General features: G+C 50.2%; 1 protein-coding gene across 1 annotated transcript in view; it reads left to right on the top strand.

The window, feature by feature from the left end:
* SHANK3 (SH3 and multiple ankyrin repeat domains 3) overlaps positions 1-25,250 on the top strand; it is a 653,367-nt gene that overhangs the window by 535,651 nt on the left and 92,466 nt on the right. Inside the window, exon 18 of the mRNA XM_039498975.1 lies at positions 11,982-12,064. Coding sequence (XP_039354909.1) covers positions 11,982-12,064 — 83 coding nt within the window. The remainder of the gene's footprint in view (positions 1-11,981; positions 12,065-25,250) is intronic.

Raw genomic sequence — 25,250 nt, 5'->3', positions numbered from 1 at the left:
AGTCACACTGGTCACCCTCCCTCTCCCTCCCAGCTCTCGAGAGCTGCAGCCCGCTTCAGACAGGATCTTTGTGCGGCAGCTGCACCTTACCGCAACCACACGCATGCCACTACACAGCAACAGCCATGTTTCTATGTTTACAGGCACAGGCGGGGCGTCCTCCTCTCTGCTTTCACGGGCGCTCCTCTCTCCTCTGGGTAGTCCTGGCGTTTCTCCTCCCTTTTTCGTTTCGGGGCGATTCTCCTGCCGCCGCTGCGCCCGCTCAGCCGCCTTCGCGCCTCTCGCTGGGCCTCCCCCCCAGATGGTTGGCCGCCCCAGTCTCCCTTTCCCTTCTCTTCCCCCTTTCCCTTCCTCTTCCTTCCCGCCCCCACAGATAGACCTCTCTGCTTGCTTCCCCTCAGCTGCTCCTCCAGCTCCTCTCTCCTCCTCATTTCTCCTCCTCTCTCTTCTCTCTTCTCTCTCTTCTTTCCTCTCCGTTGCTCGCCGTCCCTCCCTCGGCTCCGATCCCAGAGCCGAGACAGCGCGTCCGGCCTGGCTCGCCCAGAGCAGACAGCATTGCATGCCTGCTCTCTCGAGTTGTCGGCTCGACAACCCTCCCCCCCTCGCGGGACCTGGACCTCATAAACCCCCACAGGCCTCCACCGAACCTGCAATGGCACCTGTCAGCAGCATCTCACTTGGTTTGGTTGGCGGAGCCGAGAGCAGTGAGGCTTGCTTGCTGGTGAGGCAAGTGCTGCTCGAAAAGCAGAAAACGACAGCAGGAAAACACTACCTCTCAAGCAGGCGCCTGCTCTCTGCGCTGAATGGTGATATCAACCTTTCCCAACCTTTTCTCCCCCATTTCGACCTGTCCTGACCTACCCTCTCTACTCAAAGGTCCTCGGTCTCTCCCCTCGTCCTCGTAGTGCACCTTCAGCGCAGTCAGCATTTCGACCAGCTAACCCGATCTCGATCTTCGTTCCTCAACCTTGTCAAGAGGATGCCAAGGGTTTGGGCCGTCTGTGTGCGTGTGTGCGGCCTCCTGCTCCGACGGGATCTCTTAACCTGGTCTCGCCCAGCTCATGGGGCCAGCCCTTTGAGCTTGCTCTCTGCTCCTCTCCTCCATCCTACCTGTGTGGGGCTCCTTCCTCCGTCCGCGTCCGCCGGCTCAAGGCCTCGGCTCCAGCCCTGCGGGGGCGGCCCGCCCCCTCCATACCACAGGGACCAGGGAAGGTGTGGCCGCCCCACTTCCTTCCTTCCTCCCCAAGGTGGTTTCTTCCCCCCTCTCATCTTCCTCCTCTCTTCTTCCTTCTCTGCAAGCCGCCTGCCCTCACAGGAACTACAGCAGCACCGGCGCCATACCGAGCCGGCGTTCGCCGCGCCGCGTCCCTTCCACCGCGGCACCGCTCTTCCCGCTCTTTCCCAGCTCTTTAATGGCATAGCTGCCCGCATGAAAGGCGCCAGTTTCTTTCTGGTGCCTTCCTGCCCAAGACGCCGTCCTCACAGCTTGCTTTTTTCCCTCTGCCGACTCTCTGCCTCCACGAGGGCAGGCACCTGCCTCATCGGCCCCTCCCGGGCTCCTTCCCCATCCAGGACATCTGTCCCAGCGCCACCTGGTCTTCCAGTCCTTCGCTTCCCCCCATACCTTCGCTTCCCGCTGGTGCAGCGCAGCGCAGCCTGGCCTCGCTGGCGTATTACACTCCGCCCCGTCTCATTCGACCCCCGACCCCACCAGTAGGGGAATCATCACACACATGGGGGATGGATAGGAGCAATGGACAAGAAGAAAGAAAGTCGGTTACTCAGTAGTAGTAACTGTTCTTTCTTATGTGTTGCTCCTCTTATCCCTCCCCCCCCTCCTTCCCCACTTCCCGGAATCGGAATAAGAAGGAAAGAAGGAGGAAGGGGCGGGGCGGACAGGGTATATATATGCGCGCGCGCCCAGGGGGCGCGGCAGCCCCGCCGCGGAGCCGGCGAGGCTAAAAATGTTCGAAGAAAGATGCAGCGCGCGCGCGGCACACACCTATGGAATGGATATAGACAAACACATCGAAAGAACACCAGTTACTACAGGTGAGTAACCGTCTTTTCCTCTGGAGGACGGCTGTTACACTGACAGTGCAGAGGCCTCATCAGAGCTTAGTGAAGTAGAAGTCCACACATTTGATTCCCATGCTGCCTGTATGTAGTTAGATGGAGATTTCAGTATCTGTGTGTAGTTTGTGGCCATGGATTGCTGCCCCCCTCCCCCCCACACACATAATTTATGCCAGGGAAATGCAGGCATTGCAGCTATGTAAGAGATCCAGTGGTGTGTGCATGTGATAAAGACACCCCCAGGAATTCCGTAGGATTGGTGAGTAGGGGCAGGACCACTACTTATCAGTGTGTGTATTACTGGAGCCCCAGGAGCCCCCGTCATGGACCCGCACTCCCACGCCAGCTTACAATTGAAGATGAGAGGCACCAGCTGGCCACAGACTGATGGGGGAGCACAAGGAGACACTGTTGGCAGCATGGCAGGCAGTGGCCTAACTGCTGTCAGATTTTTGCAGGGATCCTGGCAAAGGAGAGTAGTGAGGAGGGTTTGGAAGGTGCATGATGAGGCGGCATTGCTGAAGTTTAAGGGGAGCCTCCCCCAGGCACAAGGGGCAGCAGGGAGAAAACAGGCCACAGATCTTACAAACCAACAATTTTTCGGGTTTTTATCCCTGCATTTGTAAGTTAAGGTGCCGCACTTATGGATCCAGTGGTGCAGGCCTCAGCTGGAGCGAACACATGACTAATAACATTATGAGTTATAAGCCAGTAGTGCCCAAAGGTGCTGTGCACGGCACATACACCCAAGACACCGTTCCTACCCTCTGAGGGCAGGTGTGTCACCCAGTGAGAGCCGCAGTGAATGAGGATGGGTGGATGAGGATCACAAACAAACCCCTCTAGGGCACTGATTTGATCCCCATTCCCGTAATACCTGAGAACTCCTCACACTTTAAAGTATTTCTCCTCCCAACGCTCTGTGAGGCCGGGCAGTGCTGTTACCCGGGAGCAGGGGGCAGGTATGGGGTAGATTCACAAAGGGGACTCTGCTGCAGCAGAGTAACAGTGACTCTCCTTTAGGTAATCCAGCCTCTTCTACAGACATTGGCCAGGCACATCCCCCGCGGTCATCTGCATGCACCTCAGGCCATGGGCCTATGAACCCTCTCCCAGAGAACACCCTGCCGGGAAATACCTCCAACTGCCAGACTTCCTGTCCAGTCTTGGGGCATCTACTGAAGTGTTCTTAGACAAGCTCCAGTTATCCTTTGCATTTTCTGATTGAACTCTTCCTCCCAGCTGATCTGGCTCATGATTAAGGCTGCGAGTCTGTCACGGAAGTCACAGATTCTGTGACTTTATAGAAACTCTGTGACTTCTGCAACTGGCAGGAGCGACTGACCCCAGGACCACCCAGCTTGGGTGGCCCTGTGCCAGCCGCACCTCCTCCCCCCTCCAGCAGTGGCAGTGGTCCCGGGCCGCCCCTTGCCAGCAGTATCTGTGGCAGTCCCAGGCCAGCAAGGCTACCTCCAGCCAGCCATGGTGGCGGTAGTCCCACGCCATCCCCCTACCCCGAGTACTAGTGTGTACCCCAGAGTCCCCCTCACCCAAGCACCAGGGTGTACCCTGGAGCCCCCCCCCAGCACCAGTGGGTGCCCCAGAGCCCCCCCCTCCACAGCAGCAGCAGCACCCTCGGAGCCCCCAGAGCACCCAAATGAACACGTCATGGACAGGTCATGGGGCCATGAATTTTTGTTTATTGCCCATGATCTATCCATGACTTTTACTAAAAATACCCATGACTTAATCTTAGCCTTACTCATAATCATTTTCAGTTTTGTGAAATTGGCCCTTTTAAAGCACCAAGTATCTATATAACTGGTCTGTACTTTGTTCTGCTTGCACATTATAGATGTGAACAAGTCACGATAACTTGTACCTCATTGCCATTCATTTTGGTTCTGTGATCAGTTCCTCTGTCTGTCAAGATGTGGTCTAATAAAGAGTTCCTGTTTTGGATGCTCTACTCTTTGAGTTCTATAATATTTAGAAATTCCCAGGATGTTTTAGTAGGGACAGCATAGATCACTCACATTGAAATCCCAATGGTCATAGAGGTTTTTAACCCTACACATTATAGGCAGGTGCATGAAGAGGTTCCCACCCTGTTCCCGTCTGTGATTTGGGAGTCAGTAACAGATACAGTTGAGAGCATTTTCTTCTCAGTTATCAGTGGCTTGGGAACCAGTAATGGCATTTTTGACTCTCTCTGCCCTTTTGTCCACTTGAGCCTTTCTAAATAGATTTCTTACCGTTGCTTTTAACTGTCCAGTCACGAAAACCATCCCAGCAGGTCTCAGTAAGATGGAAAGATGCACCAAGAATGTTTCCTTCTTTCCAAGGTGGGTTTTTGAAATTGCCGTCTCTTCAGAGCTGATCCAAGGTTAGACTAAATCCTGGCAGACAAATGAGTGGGGAGAGGGCAGGCAAAATGGCCAAAGGTGCACAGTGAAGGTGCACGTGAATAACTGCAGTTTGTCCTGGGCTAAAACTTCCACAGCTGGACTGTACGAAGAGGTGCAGGTAAGTAGTTTTCCCTTGTTGTGCACTTTTAACCACCTCACTGACAACCTGCTCCCTGAGCCATTCCCAGCAGGACTAATCATAACACTCCAAACTGCTGGGCAGCTTCCCTCAGACCCCACTTCAGGTCAAAACACTAGTTTGCATAGCAAAGGTTGCCTACTTCCTCTCCTCAGGCACTGTGGAATTTGCCCCCATGCCAGGTGCCTTACGAATCCCCGGTGAGTGGGAGCTGCTTACCATGGGAAAAGGGAGATGTACCTGGATGTGGTGGATTCTTCATCACTGGAAGTCTGGCCATCAAGACTGGGTGTTTTTCTAAAAGATCTGCTCTCGCTCAAACCAGAAGTCATGGGCTTGATGCAGGAATCATCAGGTGGCTTCTCTGCTCTGTGTAATGCAGGATGATCAGAATGAGCCCACCTGTGAGTCTCTCCCCAGAAGGGTGCACGTCGCTTTTGTCTGGGTTTAGTGGGTGCCTAGTCCTGGAAGGGGACTAATGGATTGAAGGGGGGAAAGGATTCTGTGCATATTGGGGAGCATATTTCCTAAGGAGATGTGGGTTTGAAAGCTAAGTAACCACTTGATTTCACTTAGGAGGGGATGATTGGTGCAGTGGGCAGGCTGCTAGCCTCTTCGTACCTTTGCTAAAGTCCTGATCTGCCCCAGACTTTCTGTGTGCCTTGGGGCAGATTCGCAAAGGGCCATAGGCGCATAACTGCCTCCTTAGTGCGACACCACTGACATTCATAAACCCACCACTCAGCTTCTGCCTAGCCTGGGGTGCCGACATCCGCAGAGGCACCTCAGTTTCCACTTGTAGACGTACAGAGCCACCTCAGTCTTGATGCCGTTGCACAGCTAATGAGCTGGTGGGAACTTGCACTCACTCCCAAGCCCTGACATGCTACTCAGGCCCTGGTGTGCACCCATATTGCCTGGGGAGCTGATCCAGTCGGTGTGCTCAGTGCAGGTCTAACCCACCCCAGAGATCGGAATAGTGGGGACTGGCTCTTTGTGTGTCCTCTAGAACACACAGCAACCCAGTGATTAGGGCGTTCACCTGGGATACGGGAAACCAGTGTTCAGATCCGCCCTCTGTTTAATTACTTACACACTGGAACAGCTTCCACAGGCAAAACTCAGCCCCACCCACCCTGCCTGGGGGTTCAGGCACTCGCTTAGAATGGGGGAGACCTGGGCTTAAGTCTCTGCTCCAAATGAGGCAGAGTGGGGATTTGAAAACCGGTCTTCCCAGCGCAGGGGAGAGCCCGGCCACAGAACTGTGGGCTGTAATGGGGCAGGTCTTTTGCTCATTTTTCCTGTGACAGGGCTGCCCTAACTCCAGGAGAGGGGTGGGGATCGGTGCCTCCCTCCACCGGCCCAGATCCCTGGGAGCTTCTGTACCTTTGTGGATCTGGGCTCTCAGCCTCATGCCTTTCTCCTGCATTTCACTCCTGGCTGGCTTGGGTGCCTCCCTGCTCAGCTCACCGGCTTCTGAGACTCTTTCTTAGGCACCTAACGCTCCCCATACCATGTGGGGGGAGCACCGGCGCCTAGCTCGGGGCTGTGAATTCCACTGGCCAGAAGAGCACGGCAGAGTCAGGCCTTGCAACATCTAAGTCCCCTTTGTGAATCTACCCCATACCTGCCCCCTGCTCCCGGGTAACAGCACTGCCCGGCCTCACAGAGCGTTGGGAGGAGAAATACTTTAAAGTGTGGGGAGTTCTCAGGCACTATGGGAATGGGGATCAAATCAGTGCCCTAGAGGGATTTGTTTGTGATCCTCATCCACCCATCCTCATTCACTGCGGCTCTCACTGGGTGACACACCTGCCCTCAGAGGGTAGGAACGGTGTCTTGTGTGTATGTGCCGTGCACAGCACCTTTGGGCACTACTGGCTTATAACTCATAATGTTATTAGTCATGTGTTCGCTCCAGCTGAGGCCTGCACCACTGGATCCATAAGTACGGCACCTTAACTTACAAATGCAGGGATAAAAACCCGAAAAATTGTTGGTCTGTAAAATCTGTGGCCTGTTTTCTCCCTGCTGCCCCTTGTGCCTGGGGGATGCTCCCCTTAAACTTCAGCAATGCCGCCTCATCGTGCACCTTCCAAACCCTCCTCACTACTCTCCTTTGCCAGGATCCCTGCAAAAATCTGACAGCAGTTAGGCCACTGCCTGCCATGCTGCCAACAGTGTCTCCTTGTGCTCCCCCATCAGTCTGTGGCCAGCTGGTGCCTCTCGTCTTCAATTGTAAGCTGGCGTGGGAGTGCGGGTCCATGACGGGGGCTCCTGGGGCTTCAGTAATACACACACTAATAAGTAGTGGTACTGCCCCTACTCATCAATCCTGCGGAATTCCTGGGGGTGTCTTTATCACATGCACACACCACTGGATCTCTTACATCGCTACAGTGCCTGCATTTCCCTGGCATCAATTACTTATTGTGTGTGTGTGTGTGTGTGTGTGTGTGTGTGTGTGTGTGTGTGTGTGTGTGTGTGTGTGAATCCATGGCCACAAACTACACACAGATACTGCAATCTCTATCTAACTACTGTGACAGACCCAGACCAGTGGGGTACACGAGTCTGGATGAGTAGTTTTCTGTTCCCTGAGTGACCAGAGCAGGGGCTGCACTAGAGTAATCAGGAACCTGCTAGAACCAATTAAGGCAGCCAGGCTGATTAGATCACCTGCAGCCAATCAAGGCAGGCTAATCAGGGCACCTGGGTTTAAAAAGGAGCTCACTCCAGTCAGGCGGAGGGTAGCTAGAGGAGAGGAAGTGCATGTGAGGAGCTGGGAGCAAGAGGCACCAGGAGTTGAGAGTGAGGGCTTGGCTACACTGGAGAGTTACAGCGCTGGTGGTGGCTTTACAGCGCTGTAACTTACTCCCCGTCCACACTGGCAAGGCACATACAGCGCTGTATCTCCCTGGCTACAGCGCTGGCTGTACTCCACCTTGGCCTGAGGAATAACGACTATAGTGCTGCTCTTGCAGCGCTGGGGTGCCAGTTTTAACAGTGATTAATCTTACTACGCTGTAACTGACCTCCGGAACCTTCCCATAATGCTTTTTAAGTAAAGATAACACTCTTTGTTTTGTTATGATGCCTCTCTTTGTTTTGTTGTGAACTCGGGGCTCCCGGAGCTGCTTATCTAAAACAAACACAGCTACTGTTTGCTGGAGCAGAGGCAGGGAGGGGGATTCCTTTGGAATGTCCACAGCTAGTGTTTGCTTGAGGAGAGAAGCAGCCCGGAGGGAGGGAGGGGAGGGCTATTTTGGAGCAGCTGCTTATCTGGTCTGAAGGCTATTTGCATTTAGTGACTGAGAGAGGGGTGGGGGAAGGGGTCTAAACTTTTAAAATGATTGAAGGTTGGTGCTGTGTATCTTCAAGTCCTTAGAATTTGCAAGGCAGGGAGCTGACACAGTGTCAGCTCCAAAAATCCACTCTCTCTGTCTCCCCCCCGCTCCCTGTCACACTCCACCCCACCCCCCTCTTTTGAAAAGCACGTTGCAGCCACTTGAACGCTGGGATAGCTGCCCATAATGCACCACTCCCAGCAGCGCTGCAAATGCTGCGAATGTGGCCACACTGCAGCGCTTTCCCTACACAGCTGTACGAAGGCAGCTGTAACTCCCAGCGCTGTACAGCTGCAAGTGTAACCAAACCCTGGGAGGCTGTGCTGCTGGAGGACTGAGGAGTACAAGTGTTATCAGACACCAGGAGGAAGGTCCTGTGGTGAGGATAAAGAAGGTGTTTGGAGGAGGCCATGGGGAAGTAGCCCAGGGAGGTGTAGCTGTCATGCAGCTGCTACAGGAGGCACTATAGACAGCTGCAATCCACAGGGCCCTGGGCTGGAACCCGGAGTAGAGGGTGGGCCCGGGTTCCCCCCAAACCTCCCAACTCCTGATCAGACACAGGAGGAGTTGACCCAGACTGTGGGGAAGATCACTGAGGTGAGCAAATCTGCCAATAAGCGCAGGACCCACCAAGGTAGAGGACGAACTTTGTCACACTACATACAGGCAGCATGGGAATCAAATGTGTGGACTTCTGCTTCAGAAACCCAAGTGTTTCTCCAGCGAGCAGAGCCAGCTGCTCCACTGACTCAGCTAGCAGAGAGGATTGAAAAATACGCTTGTCAAGCCCTTTTATTTCTGATGGTTCCTTCTGACAGTAAGGACATTTCCACGGCTCACGTAGCTGCATCATCATTCCACCCCGCGAAGGTATCCGTGCTCAGCACACTGTAAGGGCTCCTGGGTCTCCCAGGAGAAATGAATATGATATAGTTCCTCTGTAGAAAACTTTTTCTCAGATTTGGATAAGTTTGTCCATATCCTGGACACTCACAGATGGATTAAAAACAAACTTCTGGCACCTCCTCCTGGCTAACAGTTTGTGTTTATAGTTCAGCACTTGTAGATGAGCAGCTCTTCAGTGATGAATCCAAAGTTGTATCACATCAGAATAGTCAAAAGGTTCCACAAGGTGTAAATCAGACCCGATCTTAGCATCTGAGCCCTGCGAATCTGCAGAGACCTGCTGACCATGGATCCAGATTGCAGATCAGATGTGGGTACAATTTTGTATCTGCACAGGGCTCTACTCAGCACCATAGAATCCTGTGGCACCTTATAGACTAACAGACTTGCATCCGAAGAAGTGGGTATTCACCCACGAAAGCTCATGCTGCAAAACGTCTGTTAGTCTATAAGGTGCCACAGGATTCTTTGCTGCTTCTACAGAACCAGACTAACACGGCCACCCCTCTGATACTCAGCACCATAGTATCCAAATGCAGATGAAGCCAAATTGCCCAGATAAGAAACTGTGTGATCCAGGACAATGAGCTGAACATAACGAGCCAGAAGGTACCTGTGTAATCAGGTCTGATCAGCTCTGTATTGGAGCCTCAAGTATGTTCTGTAGCTCTTCCCAAACAAATGGCAGTGAAGACAGCAGATTCCTTCCCCACATCGGTCGCTTCCTTTTTTTTCAATACTTATCCCTCCCGTGGTTTGGGAAACAGAGGCGTTTATAGAACAGGAGCACTTGTGGCACCTTAGAGACTAACACATTTATTTCAGCATGAGCTTTTGTGGGCTAAAACACACTTCATCGGATGCATGCAGTGGAAAATACAGTAGGATGATATATATACACACACAGAGAACATGAAACAATGAGCGTTACCATACACACTCTAACGAGAGTGAGCAGTTATGGTGAGCTATTATCAGCAGGAGAGAAAAAAACTTTTTGTAGTGGTAATGAAAATGGTCCATTTGCAGCAGTTGACAAGAAGTTGTGAGGAACAGTTGGGGGGGAATAAACATGGGGAAATAGTTTTACTTTGTGTACTTGAATAAAGACTGAGAGTGGATGGGTCATTACACCCATGAAACACCCATTGTTTCATGTTCTCTGTGTGTGTGTATATATATATATATAGATCTTCCTACTGTATTTTCCTCTGCATGCATCTGAAGAAGTGGGCTGTAGCCCATGAAAGCTTATGCTCAAATAAATGTGTTAGTCTCTAAGGTGCCACAAGTGCTCCTGTTCTTTTTGCAGATACAGACTAACACGGCTGCGACTCTACCTGAGAGGTGTTTATGCATCTCTATTTATTTACCTATGTAAGAGCCAGGGTATTATCGTTAGTGATTGTATTTACTAGTATCTGGTGGTTCTAACAGGAACCCAGAGTTGTGTCTCCTCCATTAAGGGGTGTCTATGAGCACACCCAAGCTGCTGGCGGGTTTGGCTACACTCAGTGCAGAATATAAAGGGCCACCTACTAATTCAAACACTGGTCTGCAATGGCCTGTGGCTGGGCAGATGCTAATGCCACAGTACCAGCTAAGTGCCCACTGCATGCACTGGGACCCCAGCCCCTTTTCGGTCCAGAGAAGCAGCTCTCTTCTTACTCTGACTCTGGCACACAGCTCCTGCTGTGATGGCGGTGCTATACGAACCTAGCTACAGTGGAGCAATTCCACACGCTCAGTCGGGTAACTGGGAAATCCTAGGTCAGCTGTGATACCCATTCCAGGCAGTAGAGGGCAGCAGCACACCGATCCAGCACTCTGTGTAGTATGTGTATGTTCAGGGGTGTGTGTCTGTGTATGCAGCGCATGCATCTGGGTGTGTTGAGGGAGTTTCTACTGCAGTGTGTGTGTGTGTGCGCGCGTGTACACTCTGTCTGTCTTGCACAGGTGTCTGCCTGTAGTGCTCCCTTTTCCCTCTGGTGCACGGGAACCACGCGGACATGTCGCTGGAGGGTTTACTTCTCCAGGCAGTGCCTGGATGCTTTGGCTCTTTGTTTCTCTGTTGCTGCACTCGGGGTGTATCAGCCTGAATGGCTACACACATGTAGTTGTGGGTTTGGGGCTGACACATTCCCTGCCCTCTTGCTGTGCCTTTGGTGTGTAAAACTCCTTCGCTGTGCTGCTGAAAAGCACTGAGATCTCTGATTAATTCCACTCTGATGTCAGACATGCGGCTCTGCTGGGAGGGATTTACAGAGCTGCATTTAAGCTCTCCTTCACTGAGAGAATCTTTCTCTGTCTCTTTCCCCAGCTCTCGGAAAATGTGTAGACATTTTTCTGTTGAAAGAGTCGCTAAGGCTTGGGGTCTGTTCAGAGCTTCGCATTTGATTCCCTCTCCTTACCACTGGATATTTCTTCATTCTTCTCATCTAGCTGCCATTGAGGACAGAGAGAGCAGCTTTGTTAGAATAGGACAATGAAATGAACACCCCCCCTTTTTTCCCCTAATGACAGCCTGTTACTTAGCAACGGCGGGGGGGGGGGATTTTAACAGAAGATCAGAGCATCAGGATGAGGAGATAAACTCTGTCATTCTCTCTCCCAGGAAACTTACTAAAGAGCCACCTTCCCTTTTGTCAGGCTCCTGATTTTTTTCCCCCCCAAGAGCCAGCAGGAAAGTCTCAGAGAGAATCCTCCCTGATGGCTGGCTGGCTGCCTCCCCCTGCAACTCCTCTGCTCAGGCGCCCCACTCTTCAGTTCCATGCTACGGGCATCATGTAAAGGGAAGCCCAGTGTGGGATCAGTAAGCTCTCTGCATACACATGCAGGTGACTGAGAGGGGGATCTGTGGGCAGAAGGGAGAGCCAGGCGGCCAGGGCTGACCCCTACCCACACAGGGAGGGAAAGGAGCATTCGCCTTTTTGTTCTGACAGTGGGCAAGGGAGGGAGGGAGAGAGACTGTGCCCAGCTCCGTGCTGAGAGCGATGGTTGCTCCGAAGAGGTCTCCGTGTGAAAGGCAGAGAGGCCACCTGCGCCTGGCAGCATGGTGCTGAAATCTAACCCTAGCATCATTCTCTTGTGCTCTTTCCTGCCCAGTGACTACATCATCGAGGAGAAGACGGCCGTGCTGCAGAAGAGGGAGCATGAGGGATTCGGGTTTGTGTTGCGAGGGGCCAAAGGTAAGGGCTGGTTTGTTTCACTTGGGGCTGGGGCTGGGAGGGGAGGGTCCGTGTCTACAGGGCCCTGCTCTGGCTGGCTGCACTGGTGTTACCCATTGCCAGCCCATGGGCCCCTGTCCAGCAGGGCTCTCCAGGGGCTCTCCCGCCCCTTGTCTCACGCCCAGGCACATTAGAGTTTAACTCTCTTGATGTACATTGTCCATACCTGGTATTTGCACTGACTGGTAGTTCTCTGATAGACTCTGCACTGTGCCTAAAGCTCTGCACGCCGAGGAGTTTCACCTTCAGCTATTGCATGTGGACAGTGTGCATGCTCTGTGCATGCGTGATTCAGACTGGCAGCCCCTCAGAGCAGGGCCCGTGTGCAGCCCCAGGCCCCCATGTTGACTGTGAATTTGGAGCCCGGTTACTATAATCCCTGGCTGTGTTGGGGAGCTGGGGAGAAGGATCGTGCTGGTGGTGCCTCTGTTCTGAGGCGGCTACTTGTGGCACTGTGCTGTCACCACACCTCCAGCCCTGCCTGATCAGGGTCTCCCCTGCTGGCATCAAGGGGACATTTCCAATCCCACACACCGTCTTGGGGAATTCCTCGGCTCACGCTGCCAGTGCATCTGGCCCACGCGGTAGCTATTGTGGTTCACATTACTAGGAATTGTTACCAGAAAGAATCCCTCTGGGACGGAGCGTGATTGAGCTCATATATTGGCATTGAATAACCAGTGTTAGCCCTGAGCTGGGAGCATGTGGAAGGCAGGGGACTCCTAGGTTAGAGGGTCATTTTTCCAGCGATCTCAGGTTGAAGACTGGGGCAGACCCAGCACTGAAGTGTACTGAGGGATCAGATCAGTATGGGAGAACATAGCCACAGTGATGTCTGTCTGTGTCCCCTCCTGCTGCACAGGAAACGTGGTACCTATAGGGAAGGCTTGGAGAGTGGCTGCCAGCTTTGCGTAGGAGATCTGCTCCTTTTCGAGACCTTGCTGTGGGTGGAGACCCTTTTGATTTGGGTTTGAGCCCCACAAGTGATTTCCTCATAGCATTCATTGATTGCCTTTTTCTGCATGTATCACAGAAGGGTTTTGTGTGCAAGTGGGTGTGTCTCTCAGTACATGTACATGTGTGTGTGTGTGTGTCCCCTACTCACATCTTCTAATCTGCAAATTGTGTAATGAAACTTCCCCGCCCTCAGCATGGCATCTCCCTTTCTCATGGGTTCAGTTGTCATGGTGCGGGGTTACTCCCGTAATGACCAGCTTTCCCCCTATTCTCTCAGGCTTTCTCTGTTTCCTCTCCTCAAGTTTGTATGCTCTGTATTTTCTTGTGGCTGCTGTTAGCTGGCGGAAGAGACTCCAGGCAGATTAGACAATGGGCATTTGGCTGTGGGGCTCTGCAGCCAAATGAGTCTTTGTGGGATTTTTGGTATAAATATGGCTTAGCGTCTGTATGACTCCGGGGGCCACAACACTGCTGTCAGAGGCCAGGGGGAAGCATATGGCTCTGGAGGGTCATGGGCTGAAGGTAGCTTTGAGGGCAGGCCTTGTAGGGGTGAAGGTCTCTGATTAGTGAGGGGTGGATGTGGCTCACTTGGGAACCCATCACCCTCCCATGGTCATAAACTGTTAATCCAGGAGTCATCCTTGATCCCTCTCTCTCCGTTACCTTCCCCTGCTTAAAGCTACTGCCAAACCTGCTTCTTCCTCTGTAACGTGCCCCAATCCACCCCTCCGCCTTTCCCACTCCCAGAAGCCTTGCCCATGCCCGGTGTCACCCAGCCTGGGCTGCAGGCTCCATCTTTCTGGATAACCCGCTCACCCCTCCCACCTGTTTATGTGACCGTAGAAAACATAGACGAGCCCCCATCCCTTCCTGTGCCCAGTGTTATCACAATGAGCTTAAAGGGCGTTTCCCGCTCCCACAGGAACGGCATGCACAGACCAGGCACTGTTCACCCCACAGCAGCCATAACTTTATTATTGATTTGGCACGTCCTTGGGCCGGGTGCTGGGTAGACATACAGGAACAGGTGGGCCCTGCCTCAGGGACTTTGCCATCTAGACGAGGGCTCGGCAGTTAGATGAATAGTGAAAACATCCCCAGCTAGGTGAATCGGAGTGAAAAAACCAGATGGGTTATGAGCCCCCATACTTGAAGGCAGGCCACAGCCACTAGCTGACTGGGTTGGGGGAGAAGCAGCCCCACTCGTCAGGTTATTCCCTACGTGGTTTTTGTACTTTCCTATGAAGCAGCTGGTCCCGAGTCTGGTTGGAGCTGGGATCCGGGGCTGATCCTGTTCCTATTTCTCTTCCAAATGCTGTTGCTGAACTCCTCTTCTTGGCCTGCCTCTCTGAACCTGTCATCTGCCCCCTTCCTTTTTCAAGTCCCTTCATTGGCTCTACCAGTCTCAGATTCAAACTCCTTGTCCTCACCGTCAGGTCTCGACCCAGCTCTCCCTGCCTGCCTCTCCTCTCTCATCACTTGCTGCTTCCTGGCCCAGGACCTGCACTCTACCAACGCCACTTGCCTCCATCTACCATGAGCACTTCCACCTTCCCTTACTCTCCTCTGTGCCTGGAATAACCTCCTTGGTCCTACAGGCCACACAATATCCTTCTCTTCAAATCCCAGTGTTGTATGTCTGATGCCGAGCCGCACACTTGCACCAAACTAATTACTGAAAAGTAAACAAAGTACAAACGGAAGACGTATCTCTAATGTGGTGTATCCACCGCAGAGTCAAGGGAAAGGATGGTGCCGTGATTAGGATGCTAGTCTGGGACTCTGGAACCATAATTCACAGATTCCAAGGCCAGAAGGGACCATTGTGATCCTCTAGTCTGGCCTCCTGTATATCACAGGCCATCGAGCTTCCCCAAAATAATTAGTTCCCTCCTTCATCACAGACTTCCTGTGTGGCCATGATTAAGTCTCTGTGTGCCTTTCTGTACTCGGAGATGGCTGAACTTCCCAACCTCACAGGGGTGATGTAGGATAAATCTATTACAGACTGCGAGGTGTTGTGGTACTTCAGTGATAGATACGCCTTATTTCATTACGCTGCCCCTTCCTAACCCACTGACCTTTGTCATTTGTCATCTTCATTGTTTGTGTGGAAGAGGCTTAAGGTTTGGTACTTGATGTCCCGTTTTGGGGGTTACACTCTTTGCGGGGCTGCATGATGCATAGCCACAGTGATGAAGTGGCACTTCCCATTCCAGGGAGTAGATACACTAGCAATATAGAAATATTCAAAGTACTGGGAAATAGAAGCTTGAGAAATCCAGTCGTCAGCCGTAGTCCAGGTGGAATCCCCTGGTCTCATTTGTGATCATAATTCTGGGACAATGGGAATAAGACTCAGACCTGCAGCGCATGGTATTAGCATACAGTTGGTTGTTGTAAATCCACCACCATCCTCAATTTCATGGTGGCTGAGACACTTGACCTTACTTGAACTTCTTTGGTTCATGCTTCTGGCCCTGCTTTGTCTTTGAGCCTTTGTCCAGAGAGGTAGTAGAACCGGTTCGGAGTGGGTGTGACCATGCACACTTTGTCCTCACCTGTATCGGGCGCCCCACCCTCAGTGTGGTCTCCCTTGGTATATGAGTCCTAGAATGAAATAAACACTGAAGTTGTCTTAGTTACAGGGTAAGCACCCTGGTCCCTGAGATTCCTCTCTTGCCTGGTGATTTATCTGGTCTGTTTTTGGAATTGAGATAAATTGCTCCGAATGAGTTCAATTGTTCTCACCAACTCAAACTCTTCTGTGCATTTGCTCTGTATCTCACGGCTTCCATGGCAACTTTTAGACTATACTAGGTCATTCTAGGCTCAGTCATCACCTGGTGGCGGGATGCAACACTCTGATCTTCACGATGGGACTGGACATTGGAGATGTGAAAATGACATATCCCCTCTTCCTCCACACCACCGCCTCTTCTAGGCTGAGGCCCAGAACTCCCCTCATGCCTGAGGAGTTGGACGTGCTAGTTTCAGTGCCTGCCCTAGGAGGCTGATAGGCACAGCTGATTCCAGACATCTCTGGGGCTGTGTCTAGAGTGGTGGTGAGGGGTGTGATTCCCCTGCTCATGTACTCATGCTCACACTAGCTCTCATCAGGCTAGTGCGAGTACAAATAGCAGCGTATCCACGGTAGCAGGGGTAGCAGCAGCAGAGGCACGGCTTAGCCATGCCAAGTATACACCCAGCAGTTTCAGGTGGGTTTCTACTTGGCATGGCTAAGCCATGGCACTGCAGCGACACTGCTCTTTATACCCACACTAGCTCAATGAGTGTACGCGAGCAGAAGAAATCACACCTCTAGCTCATAGGATATACCTCGCCCAAGGCAAGAGACGCTCTCCTCTCCCACAGAACCACTCTGCCCAGGGTGAGGTCTGCATCGTCCCACATCTCAGGTAAGTTTGTCCCAGTGCACAAACTTGGAATCTGCTAGAGAGCAAAGTTCATTAGCGCGACTCACCTCCCCTTCCTCCTCTTTTCCTGCAGAGCTCGAGGGTAAAAAGGGGGACTTGCCCCAGGCGATGGCTGAAGGTGCAGTGAGCTCAGAATTCGTTCACTTAACTTCTTGGCCGCCCTCATGTGTTTTTCTTTTACCCCACTGAGGCCGCTTGTTGTGTATATGTAGTGTGTCAGTCAGCTTGCCTTTTACAGCAAAGAAACACAAAACATGAGTGAGAAGCCAGGCAAGGGTGCCTCTATGTTGTGGGCTTTGTACAGACCTGCAATGACCAGAAGGGCCACCTCAGACCTCTTCTGACCAAGGGAGGCTCGTCAAACCCAGTTGACTCTGCTGGTTACTGTGCAACCAGCATCAGCTTTGGAGAACCGCTTGCCCAAATGGTTCTGTGCCCAGCATAAGCCATCCCTAGATATCTGGGTTGATGTTGGGATCCTCTGTCTTTCTGTGCTGACTGAATTCAGTGCTGGGGGGTCTGGATTTATGGATTTATGTGGATGGCACTGCCAAGGGGCATGGCCACTCCCCAGAATGTCCAAATGATCTTCATGGGGGACTTCAGTTTGAGTGACACATGCTGGAGGTCTCATGGTGCCAGTAGTAAAACACCCTGGGAATTTCTAAACATGACAGGTGACAATTTCATAACTCAGAAAGTGTTGCCGCCAGCATAAGGGAATCCTTTGTTAGACCTTGTCCTAACGGATAAAGAGGACCTGATCACAGGACTAAAAATTAATGGTAGATTAGGTACAAATGATCATGACTAAGGCTAAGATTTAGTCTGGGGTATTTTTAGTACAAGTCATGGACAGGTCAGGGGCCATAAACAAAAGTTTATGGCCCCTGACCTGTCCATGACTTGTACTAAAAATACCCCTGACTAAATCTTATCTGCTTTGGGGGTTGACCTGGGACCGCTGTTGCTCTAGCAGTCCTTGGGGCCAGCCACACCTACTGCTGCAGCTGCAGAAATCCCAGAGCTCCCGGAAGGTCACAACATCCGTGACCACTGTGACAGACTCAGTCTTAAGCATGACTTGGTCATATTTATAATGTGCAAGTAGATTAAAGTCCAGACCAGTTATATATAAACTTGGTGCTTTAATAGTATAATTCCCAATTATCATTCACATTTTTCTGATTACATTCTTCGTCCTAGCTGATCTGGCTCATGATTTTTTTCAGCTCTGTGAAATTGGCCCTGTTAAAGCACCAAGTGTGTGTGGGTGTGTGGAAGAAGGAGAAAATTGATAGCAATGACTATAATTCAGAAGTTAGGAATTGTAGAAAATTGGATAAGGGGGAAGCAAAAGGACACAAGGAGAAAGCTGTGGCCAGCAGAGTTAAGGACAATAAGAAGAAGTTTTTTAAAATATATTAGGACCAAAAGAATTCCTGATAATGCTGTTGGTCCATTATTGGATGGAAGTGGCAGAATTATCAATAATAATGCAGAAAAAGGCAGACGTGTTCAGTAAATATTTCTGTTCTCTATTTGGGGGAAAATAGATGATATAGTCTCATCATGTGGTGATGACACACTCTTTCCATTCCACTAGTACCTTGGGAAGATGTTAAACAGAAGCTACTAAAGTTAGACATTTTGAAATCAGAAGGTTCAGATAACTTGCATCCAAGAGTTTTAAAAGAGCCAGTGGAGAAGCTCACTGGACCATTAATGTTGATTTTCAATATGTTTGCAATACCAGGGAAATTCCAGAAGACTGGAAGAAAGCGAATGTTGAGTCAATTTTTTAAAAAGAGAAAATGAGATGACGTGGGGAATTATATGCCTATCATCAATCCCAGACAAGATAATGAAGCAGCTGGTATGGGACTTGATTAATAAAGAATTAACAGAGGATAATGTAGTTACTGCAAATCAACATGGGTTTATGGAAAATAGATCCTCTCAAACTAATTTGATCTTTTTTGATGAGATTATAAATTTGGTAGAGAAAGGTAGTAATGGTGATGTAATATACTTAGACTTCTGTAAGGAGTTTGACTTGGTACCGCACGACATATTGACTTAAAAAAGGATAATAATATGACATTTACATGTCACACATTAATGGACTAAAACTGGCTAACTGATAGATCACAGAATGTAATTGTAAATGGGGAAATCTTCATTCCATGGTGTGTTTCCAGTGGACTCCAACACATTTCTATCAGTGGCATGGAAGAAAACAAAATCATCACTGATTAAGTTTGTAGATGACACAAAACTTGGGGAGTGGTAAATAATGAAGAGAACAGGTCACTCATTCAGACCGATCTAGATCACTTGGTAAACTGGGTGCAAGCAAACAATGAATATGCATTTTAATACGGCTAAATGGAAATGTGTACAATCTAGGAACAAGGAAAGAAGGCCACAGTATAGAGGATGGGGGACTCTATACTGGGTAGCAATGTCTCTGACAACTATTTGGGGGCTGGGGTGAATGAACAGCTGAACAGGAGCTCTCAGTGTGATGCTCTGTCCAAAAGAACTAATGCGAGCGTGGGATGCATAAACAGGGGAATCTCAAGTTGGGGTAGACTCAACTTCTGTCTTTGGCACTGTGTGACCACTGCTGGAGTCCTGTTCTGGTGCCCACAGTTCAGGAAGGATGTTGATAAATTGGAGTGGGGTCAGAGAAGAGCCATGAGAATGATTAAAGCATTAGAAAACCTGCCTGACAGTGATAGGCTCAAAGAGCTCGATCTTTTTATCTTGATAAAGAGATTAAGAGGTTGACTTGATTACAGTCTATAAGTATTTACATGGTGGACATATATTTAATAATGGCTCTTCGATCAGCAGAAAAAGGTGTAACAGGATCCAATGGCTTGAACTTTGAGCAGACCTGTTCAGACTGGAAATAAAGCATAATTTTTTAACAGTGAGTGTAATTAATCATTGGAACAATTTACCAAATGCTGTGATGAATTCTCCATCAATGGCAATTTTCAAATCACGATTGGCTGTTTTTCTATAAGCTCTGCTCCAGGAATTATTTTGGGGAAGTTCTCTGGCCTGTGCTATACAGGAGGTCAAACTAGATTATCACAATGGTTCCTTCTGGCCTTCGGGTCTGTGAATTTTTGGAGCCCCTTCCTGTCCCATGAGGGAAGGAAGATAGAAGGCAAAGGATTCTGGAAATGAACACTGCCGAGTTAAGTGGTGTAAGGTAGAGGGTTTTGGTTTTATGGATCATCTGCCTTCCTTCTGTGGGGAGAGAGGGCTGAATACTTTAGGTGGTCTCCATCTCAGTAAAAGGGGGACCAATTTCCTCAAGGACAACTGGCTAGAGTTGTCAGAAGGGGATTGAACTAATAACAAAAGAGGAGGGTGAAAACAGAGAACAAATGATCACGCAGCACAAAATCTAGATGTTGAGAGCAAAATTAATCAAGACACCAAAGTACATAAGGAGAAGAAATTCTTTAATTGCTGATACACCAACGCTAGGAGCTTGGGTAACAAACGAGAATTGGAATTGCTAATTTAGTAGCATAAATTCGATCTAGTTGGTATTACTGAAACCTAGTGGGATGATTCACCATGATTGGAATGTTAAAATCAATAGTTATAACCTATTTAAGAAGGATTGAGTGGGCCAACGGGGAGTGGCACTCTGTCAAAAAAATAACACTGCATGTTTCCAAGGCATTAGAATCATAAAATCATAGAATCTCAGGGTTGGAAGGGACCTCAGGAGGTATCTAGTCCCACTCTCTGCTCAAAGCAGGACCAATCCCCAACTAAATCATCCCAGCCAGGGCTTTGTCAAGCCTGACCTTAAACACCTCTAAGGATGGAGATTCCACCACCTCCCTAGGTAACCCAAGCCTTGTCTAGATGAACTTTAGTTCCCAGCAGCCTGGGGTGTACATGTACCCTGCAATAGCTTGGTTCGTTGCACTTAGGGTTCGTTCCACTGCAGTGAAACACCGGCGGCACGGACACTGCTGGTCCGGCTCAGCTTACTGGGGCTCACAGGGCTAATAATTGAAATGTAGATGTTTGGGCTCGGGCTGGAGGTCTGAGGTCTCAGAGTCCGGGCTGCAGCCTGAGCTCAAATGTCTACATTGCAGTTTTTTGCCCCACAGCCTGAGACCTATGAGCCCGAATCAGTTGGCCCAGGCTCTGAGACTCAGTGCTGTGGGTGTTTGATTTCAGAGTGACATGCCCTAAGTGTCTGTGTGGACCCTGCCGCCATGCACTTAAAATCCCCTACTGCGCTTTAATCTGTCCCCGTTTCACAGCGGGCTTGATTAAAGCGGACTAGGGAACTTCTAGTGCGGCAGCAGGGTCCACGCAGATATGTAGTGCACTGCAGGCTACTGCGCTGTAACTTTACACCCAGATTGCCGCAAACTAAGTGTTCGTACAGACAGGCCCCAGGTCACTGCCAGCTCGGAGGAAAATGACCGTGAATCAGTGTCCTAACAGATAAGGCACGAGGTGGGGTACTAGTGGGTGTTTGCTTACAGATGACCAATCCCATTAGGAAAGCATAGAATATCAGGGTTGGAAGGGACCTCAGGAGATCTTCTAGTCCAGGGGTCAGCAACCTTTCAGAAGTGCTGTGCCGAATCTTCATTTATTCACTCTGATTTAAGGTTTCGCGTGCCAGTAATACATTTTACCAATTTTAAAAGGTCTCTTTCTATAAGTCTATAATATATAACTAAACTATTGTTGTAAATAAAGTAAATAAGGTTTTTAAAATGTTTAAGAAGCTTTATTTAAAATTAAATTAAAATGCAGAGCCCTCTGGACTGGTGGCCAGGACCCAGGCAGTGTGAGCGCCACTGAAAATCAGCTTGAGTGCTGCCTTCGGCACACGTGCCATAGGTTGCCTACCCCTGATCTAGTCCAGCCCCCTGCTCAAAGCAGGACCAATCCCCAGACAGATTTTTGCCCCATATCCCTAAGTGGCCCCCTCAAGGATTGAGTTCATAACCCTGGGTTTAGGAGGCCAACGCTGAAACCACTGAGCCATCCTTCCCATTGGGGAGCAGGATGACCAGCCCCTAAAGTCCCTGTCTATAATGTGCAGGAAAACAGCTCTGTGCCCATGGGGGGCTTCAGTCTGAATGCCACATGCTGGAGGTCTCCTGCCAGCACTAACAGCCTCAGAATTATAGATGACCATTCTCCCTTGAGTGATTGTGCACATACACACTCCACTGCAGGTGTTTGTGTGCCCAGTGCACTCGCATCCAAGAGTTTTGCCAGCAGTACCACTAGGTGAAGCATATACACCTGCTCTAGTGCTCTCAGATAAAGGCATAAAAAGGGCATATTCGCTGCCTCCCTCTCGGATCCTTCTTACCATCCATGGTGAGAGTTGAAGGTCCCTGTAGCACTTGCTTTGGTTGGCCAGAGTTTCCAAGTTCCTGTCGTGTACATAGTTATAGATAGTCGTGTTTAGAGTAGTATTGCCAATTGACTTATAATATTTGCTATAGGTATCTGGTGGATTTATTATGAAAAAAATCCCCAAATTTCCAGCAGTGTGCAGCATGCAGGGCTGCTTCCCCTGTGATGAGTAAGAACAAGAGCCTCTGGGTTTGCCTTGGCGAGGACTATGTGGGGACAGATGCCCTATTTGCACCTCCTTATTCACCAGGACAAAAAACCAGAGGGATTTCTACCCCAAAGTTCCCCTTGTGAAAGAGGTGATGCATTCCACCTCGGAACCGAGGCCTGACCACAAGGTAGTGAGTCCACAAGGATTGCTCCTCCGGCTGCACTAGTCCAATGAGAAATGTCGCTTCTCCCTCACCAGCAGCCGCCTCAGAAGCGCTCCAAGCATTCTGATAAGTGCTCAAAGCCTCAGTCTCCAAAAAGGATTTCCAGTAAGACCTCCAGTACTCGTTTGAGACACCACAAATCTAGACTTTCACCAGCTCCATCTGAGGCGGCATTATTGACTCCAGCTATGGATGCCGGAGTCTTCACTCTTTCTGGCTCCATCTTCATTGTTCCAACCTTAACGTCACTATCGGTGCCGACTGACAGATACTTACCTATTTGGATGCCCTCTCCACCGCAGGCCTTGCTGGCCAGGAATCTTTGGTGTCTCCCCAACTGGAGACTCTTTGGTGACTCTCCTTGCTAAAATCAGCTCCTATTAAGACAACTCTGGTATCTTCAGCACCCCTGGAGCACATGGTGCTGCCGATGCATTGCCAACAAACTTGGCACTACCTTTTATATCATCTGGAGAGACAGCGCCGTGTCTCCAACCCATTGTGCTGGTACTGCCAGCACTGATCCTTTGAGCAATGTTCCAACCATCTCAGCCCTCAGTTATGTTGAACCCTCAGGTATCTCCTGTAGCCAGAGCACCTGGAACCCCAAAAGGGACCACTCCCTGTGTCACCCTTGAGGTCTTTTAGCAATCCTTGCAGACCTCCTACTAAGATTATGGACCAAGTCTAGTTTTCTTATAAAGAGGCTCCAGCATGGTGTCCCCACCTTGGATGACTCAGACAGTGCAATATCCTTTGTGGCCTTACTGGTCTTGGGCTGCTCCAAGGCATTCTCCATCACAATCACACTGTAGGAGGAAGTCCCCTCCTCCCCTAGTGCAGGAAACCTCTACCCAGGATTCTGCTACCGTCCCTCCACCCACTGTACTGGACCCTATGGAGGACAGAGAAATAATGAAGGATCCCCTGGTTGTTTCCAACCATATTTCATCATCTTCTACAAAGTCAACATCTTCTGCCACAACCCCCTTGAGGACTTCAGGGTCTTCCAGGACCTTATGAGGAGGGTGCCACTTCCCTAGGAGAGCATGCCGAACGTGAGCAAGAAAACCTGCACAGCCTCCTTAATATTTTGCAGACTCCTGCCCCATGAAGCATTGCTCTTCCCATCAGTGAAGCCTTGCTGGAGACAGCATGAACCCTCTGGCAGACCCCAGCCTCTATACGACCTATGGCCAAGAAGGGGATATCAAGTTCCTCAACAAGATTAGCCATGCGACCTGATTGGATGCAGAGGTCAGCAGGTTGGCTCTTAAGCCAGCAGCATCAGCAGCTCACTGGCTTCTCAATGCTCATACCCATCTCTGTGCGTGCTCCTGCATTACCTGGTTCTTCTTCGAGTGATGGTTGCTATCTGTATTCCAAACATGGGTGTGCATGCATACCATGCACCAGAGCGGGAAGTTTTCAGCCGCAGTGTCTGTTGACCTGCACATGTGTCTTACATGCTCCAAACAAGGTTATAAGTTCCCTCTTACAGCATGGTCATAGTCGGAATCTTCTCTCCTCATGCTTGTAGCTTCTATGAGAGCACTCGAATCCGTTGTGTATAGTTAGTTTAGTTGTTTTCTTCGTTGTGTACATACCTATAGTTAGAGTAGATCGTTGCCCCTTTGGGGCACCATCGACTCCCACACCAACCAGGCTACGCAGCAGCCCTCTGAGGCACACCCCTCCGTCTTGGCAGGAGTCCCCACACTCCACTCTGCGTACCCCTGCCCCCAATGTGGTGGGCAGCAGGACATGCCCTGAACACCCGGACAGGCTAAACCTGTGACAATGCACCTTAACTTGCCACACACGCTCTCCTCACTTCTCTCAGCTCCACAACCACCTACACCGGCAGATGCACCACTCTTCCTGGTCCAGGATCTGCATTTGGCGACTGCTGGATTGCCTGCACCAACAGCCCTGCCATTGCCAGAGGCCTCTTCAGATTTGGAGGGTTTTTCTACGGAGGAGCCATCATTCTCCCCGGTGCCCAGGTGCAGCTCAGACTCTCGAGTGCATCCGCCCCTGGTCCAGCTCCAGTGGTACACTTATTCCTGGGGCCCACAGTATCCACCAAACCCAGCCCCATGGCTACACTGTCCCACGTGGGATCCGCACCACTGCCTGTACCTACCCCCATCAGCCTCACACCATTCCATCCATGCCCCTCTGCTGGAACTGTCCAGCTCAGACCCAGAGGTGAATCCAAAATGCGGCCCAGTATCCATAGATGTGTATCATTAATGCACATAAAATTATGAGATTGTGGTGTATGGTTGTTTCTAAAATATGCTGTAAATTGGGGAATCAGCCAGATATTAGCTCCCCAGAGACAACAGCAAGGAAAGTAACCAACGCCTGGGCAGGGTGTCAAACAACCATCAACAACCATTGTCCAGCAAGGGAGCTACATTGCAATGACTCACTTGCATGAGGCCACACCAGGGGAATTGCTCAACCTTGTCTAGACACTCAGCAATGCCCACCCAGACATGCCTGGACTTGTGTTTTCCAAGCACAGGGACTGAGGGTCTAAAACTGAACACAAGGGGCCCAGGCTTGGCCTTTCTCCTTCACCCACCTACGCTGCAAGCAACAAGGACACTCTGAAGACTCCAACTGAGGGGACTGGCCCAGATTTCAAGGACAAAATCTGTATCCTATGGACTGCAGTATCCAGTGGAGTGAGAAAAGCTGTTTAATCTAGATTGCCCAGTCTAATAGGGTTAAGAGTTTTCTTTGGTAACTAACTCTGATTTTTTGTCTATCACTTAATATCACTTAAAATCTATCTTTTGTAGTCAATATACTTCTTTTACTGTTTGTCTTTACCAGTGAGTTTGTATAAAGTGTGTGGCAAGTGAGCTCAGGTCTGCAAAGGCTGGTGTACATCCACTTTCCATTGATGAAAGTGGCGAACCAATTAATAAATTTGCATTGCTC

Source organism: Mauremys reevesii, linkage group 1 (genome assembly GCF_016161935.1).
Source record: "Mauremys reevesii isolate NIE-2019 linkage group 1, ASM1616193v1, whole genome shotgun sequence".
In the NCBI taxonomy this organism is placed as follows: domain Eukaryota; kingdom Metazoa; phylum Chordata; order Testudines; family Geoemydidae; genus Mauremys; species Mauremys reevesii.
Note: the sequence above shows the minus strand (reverse complement) of the source record. Positions and strands in the feature narration are given on the sequence as shown.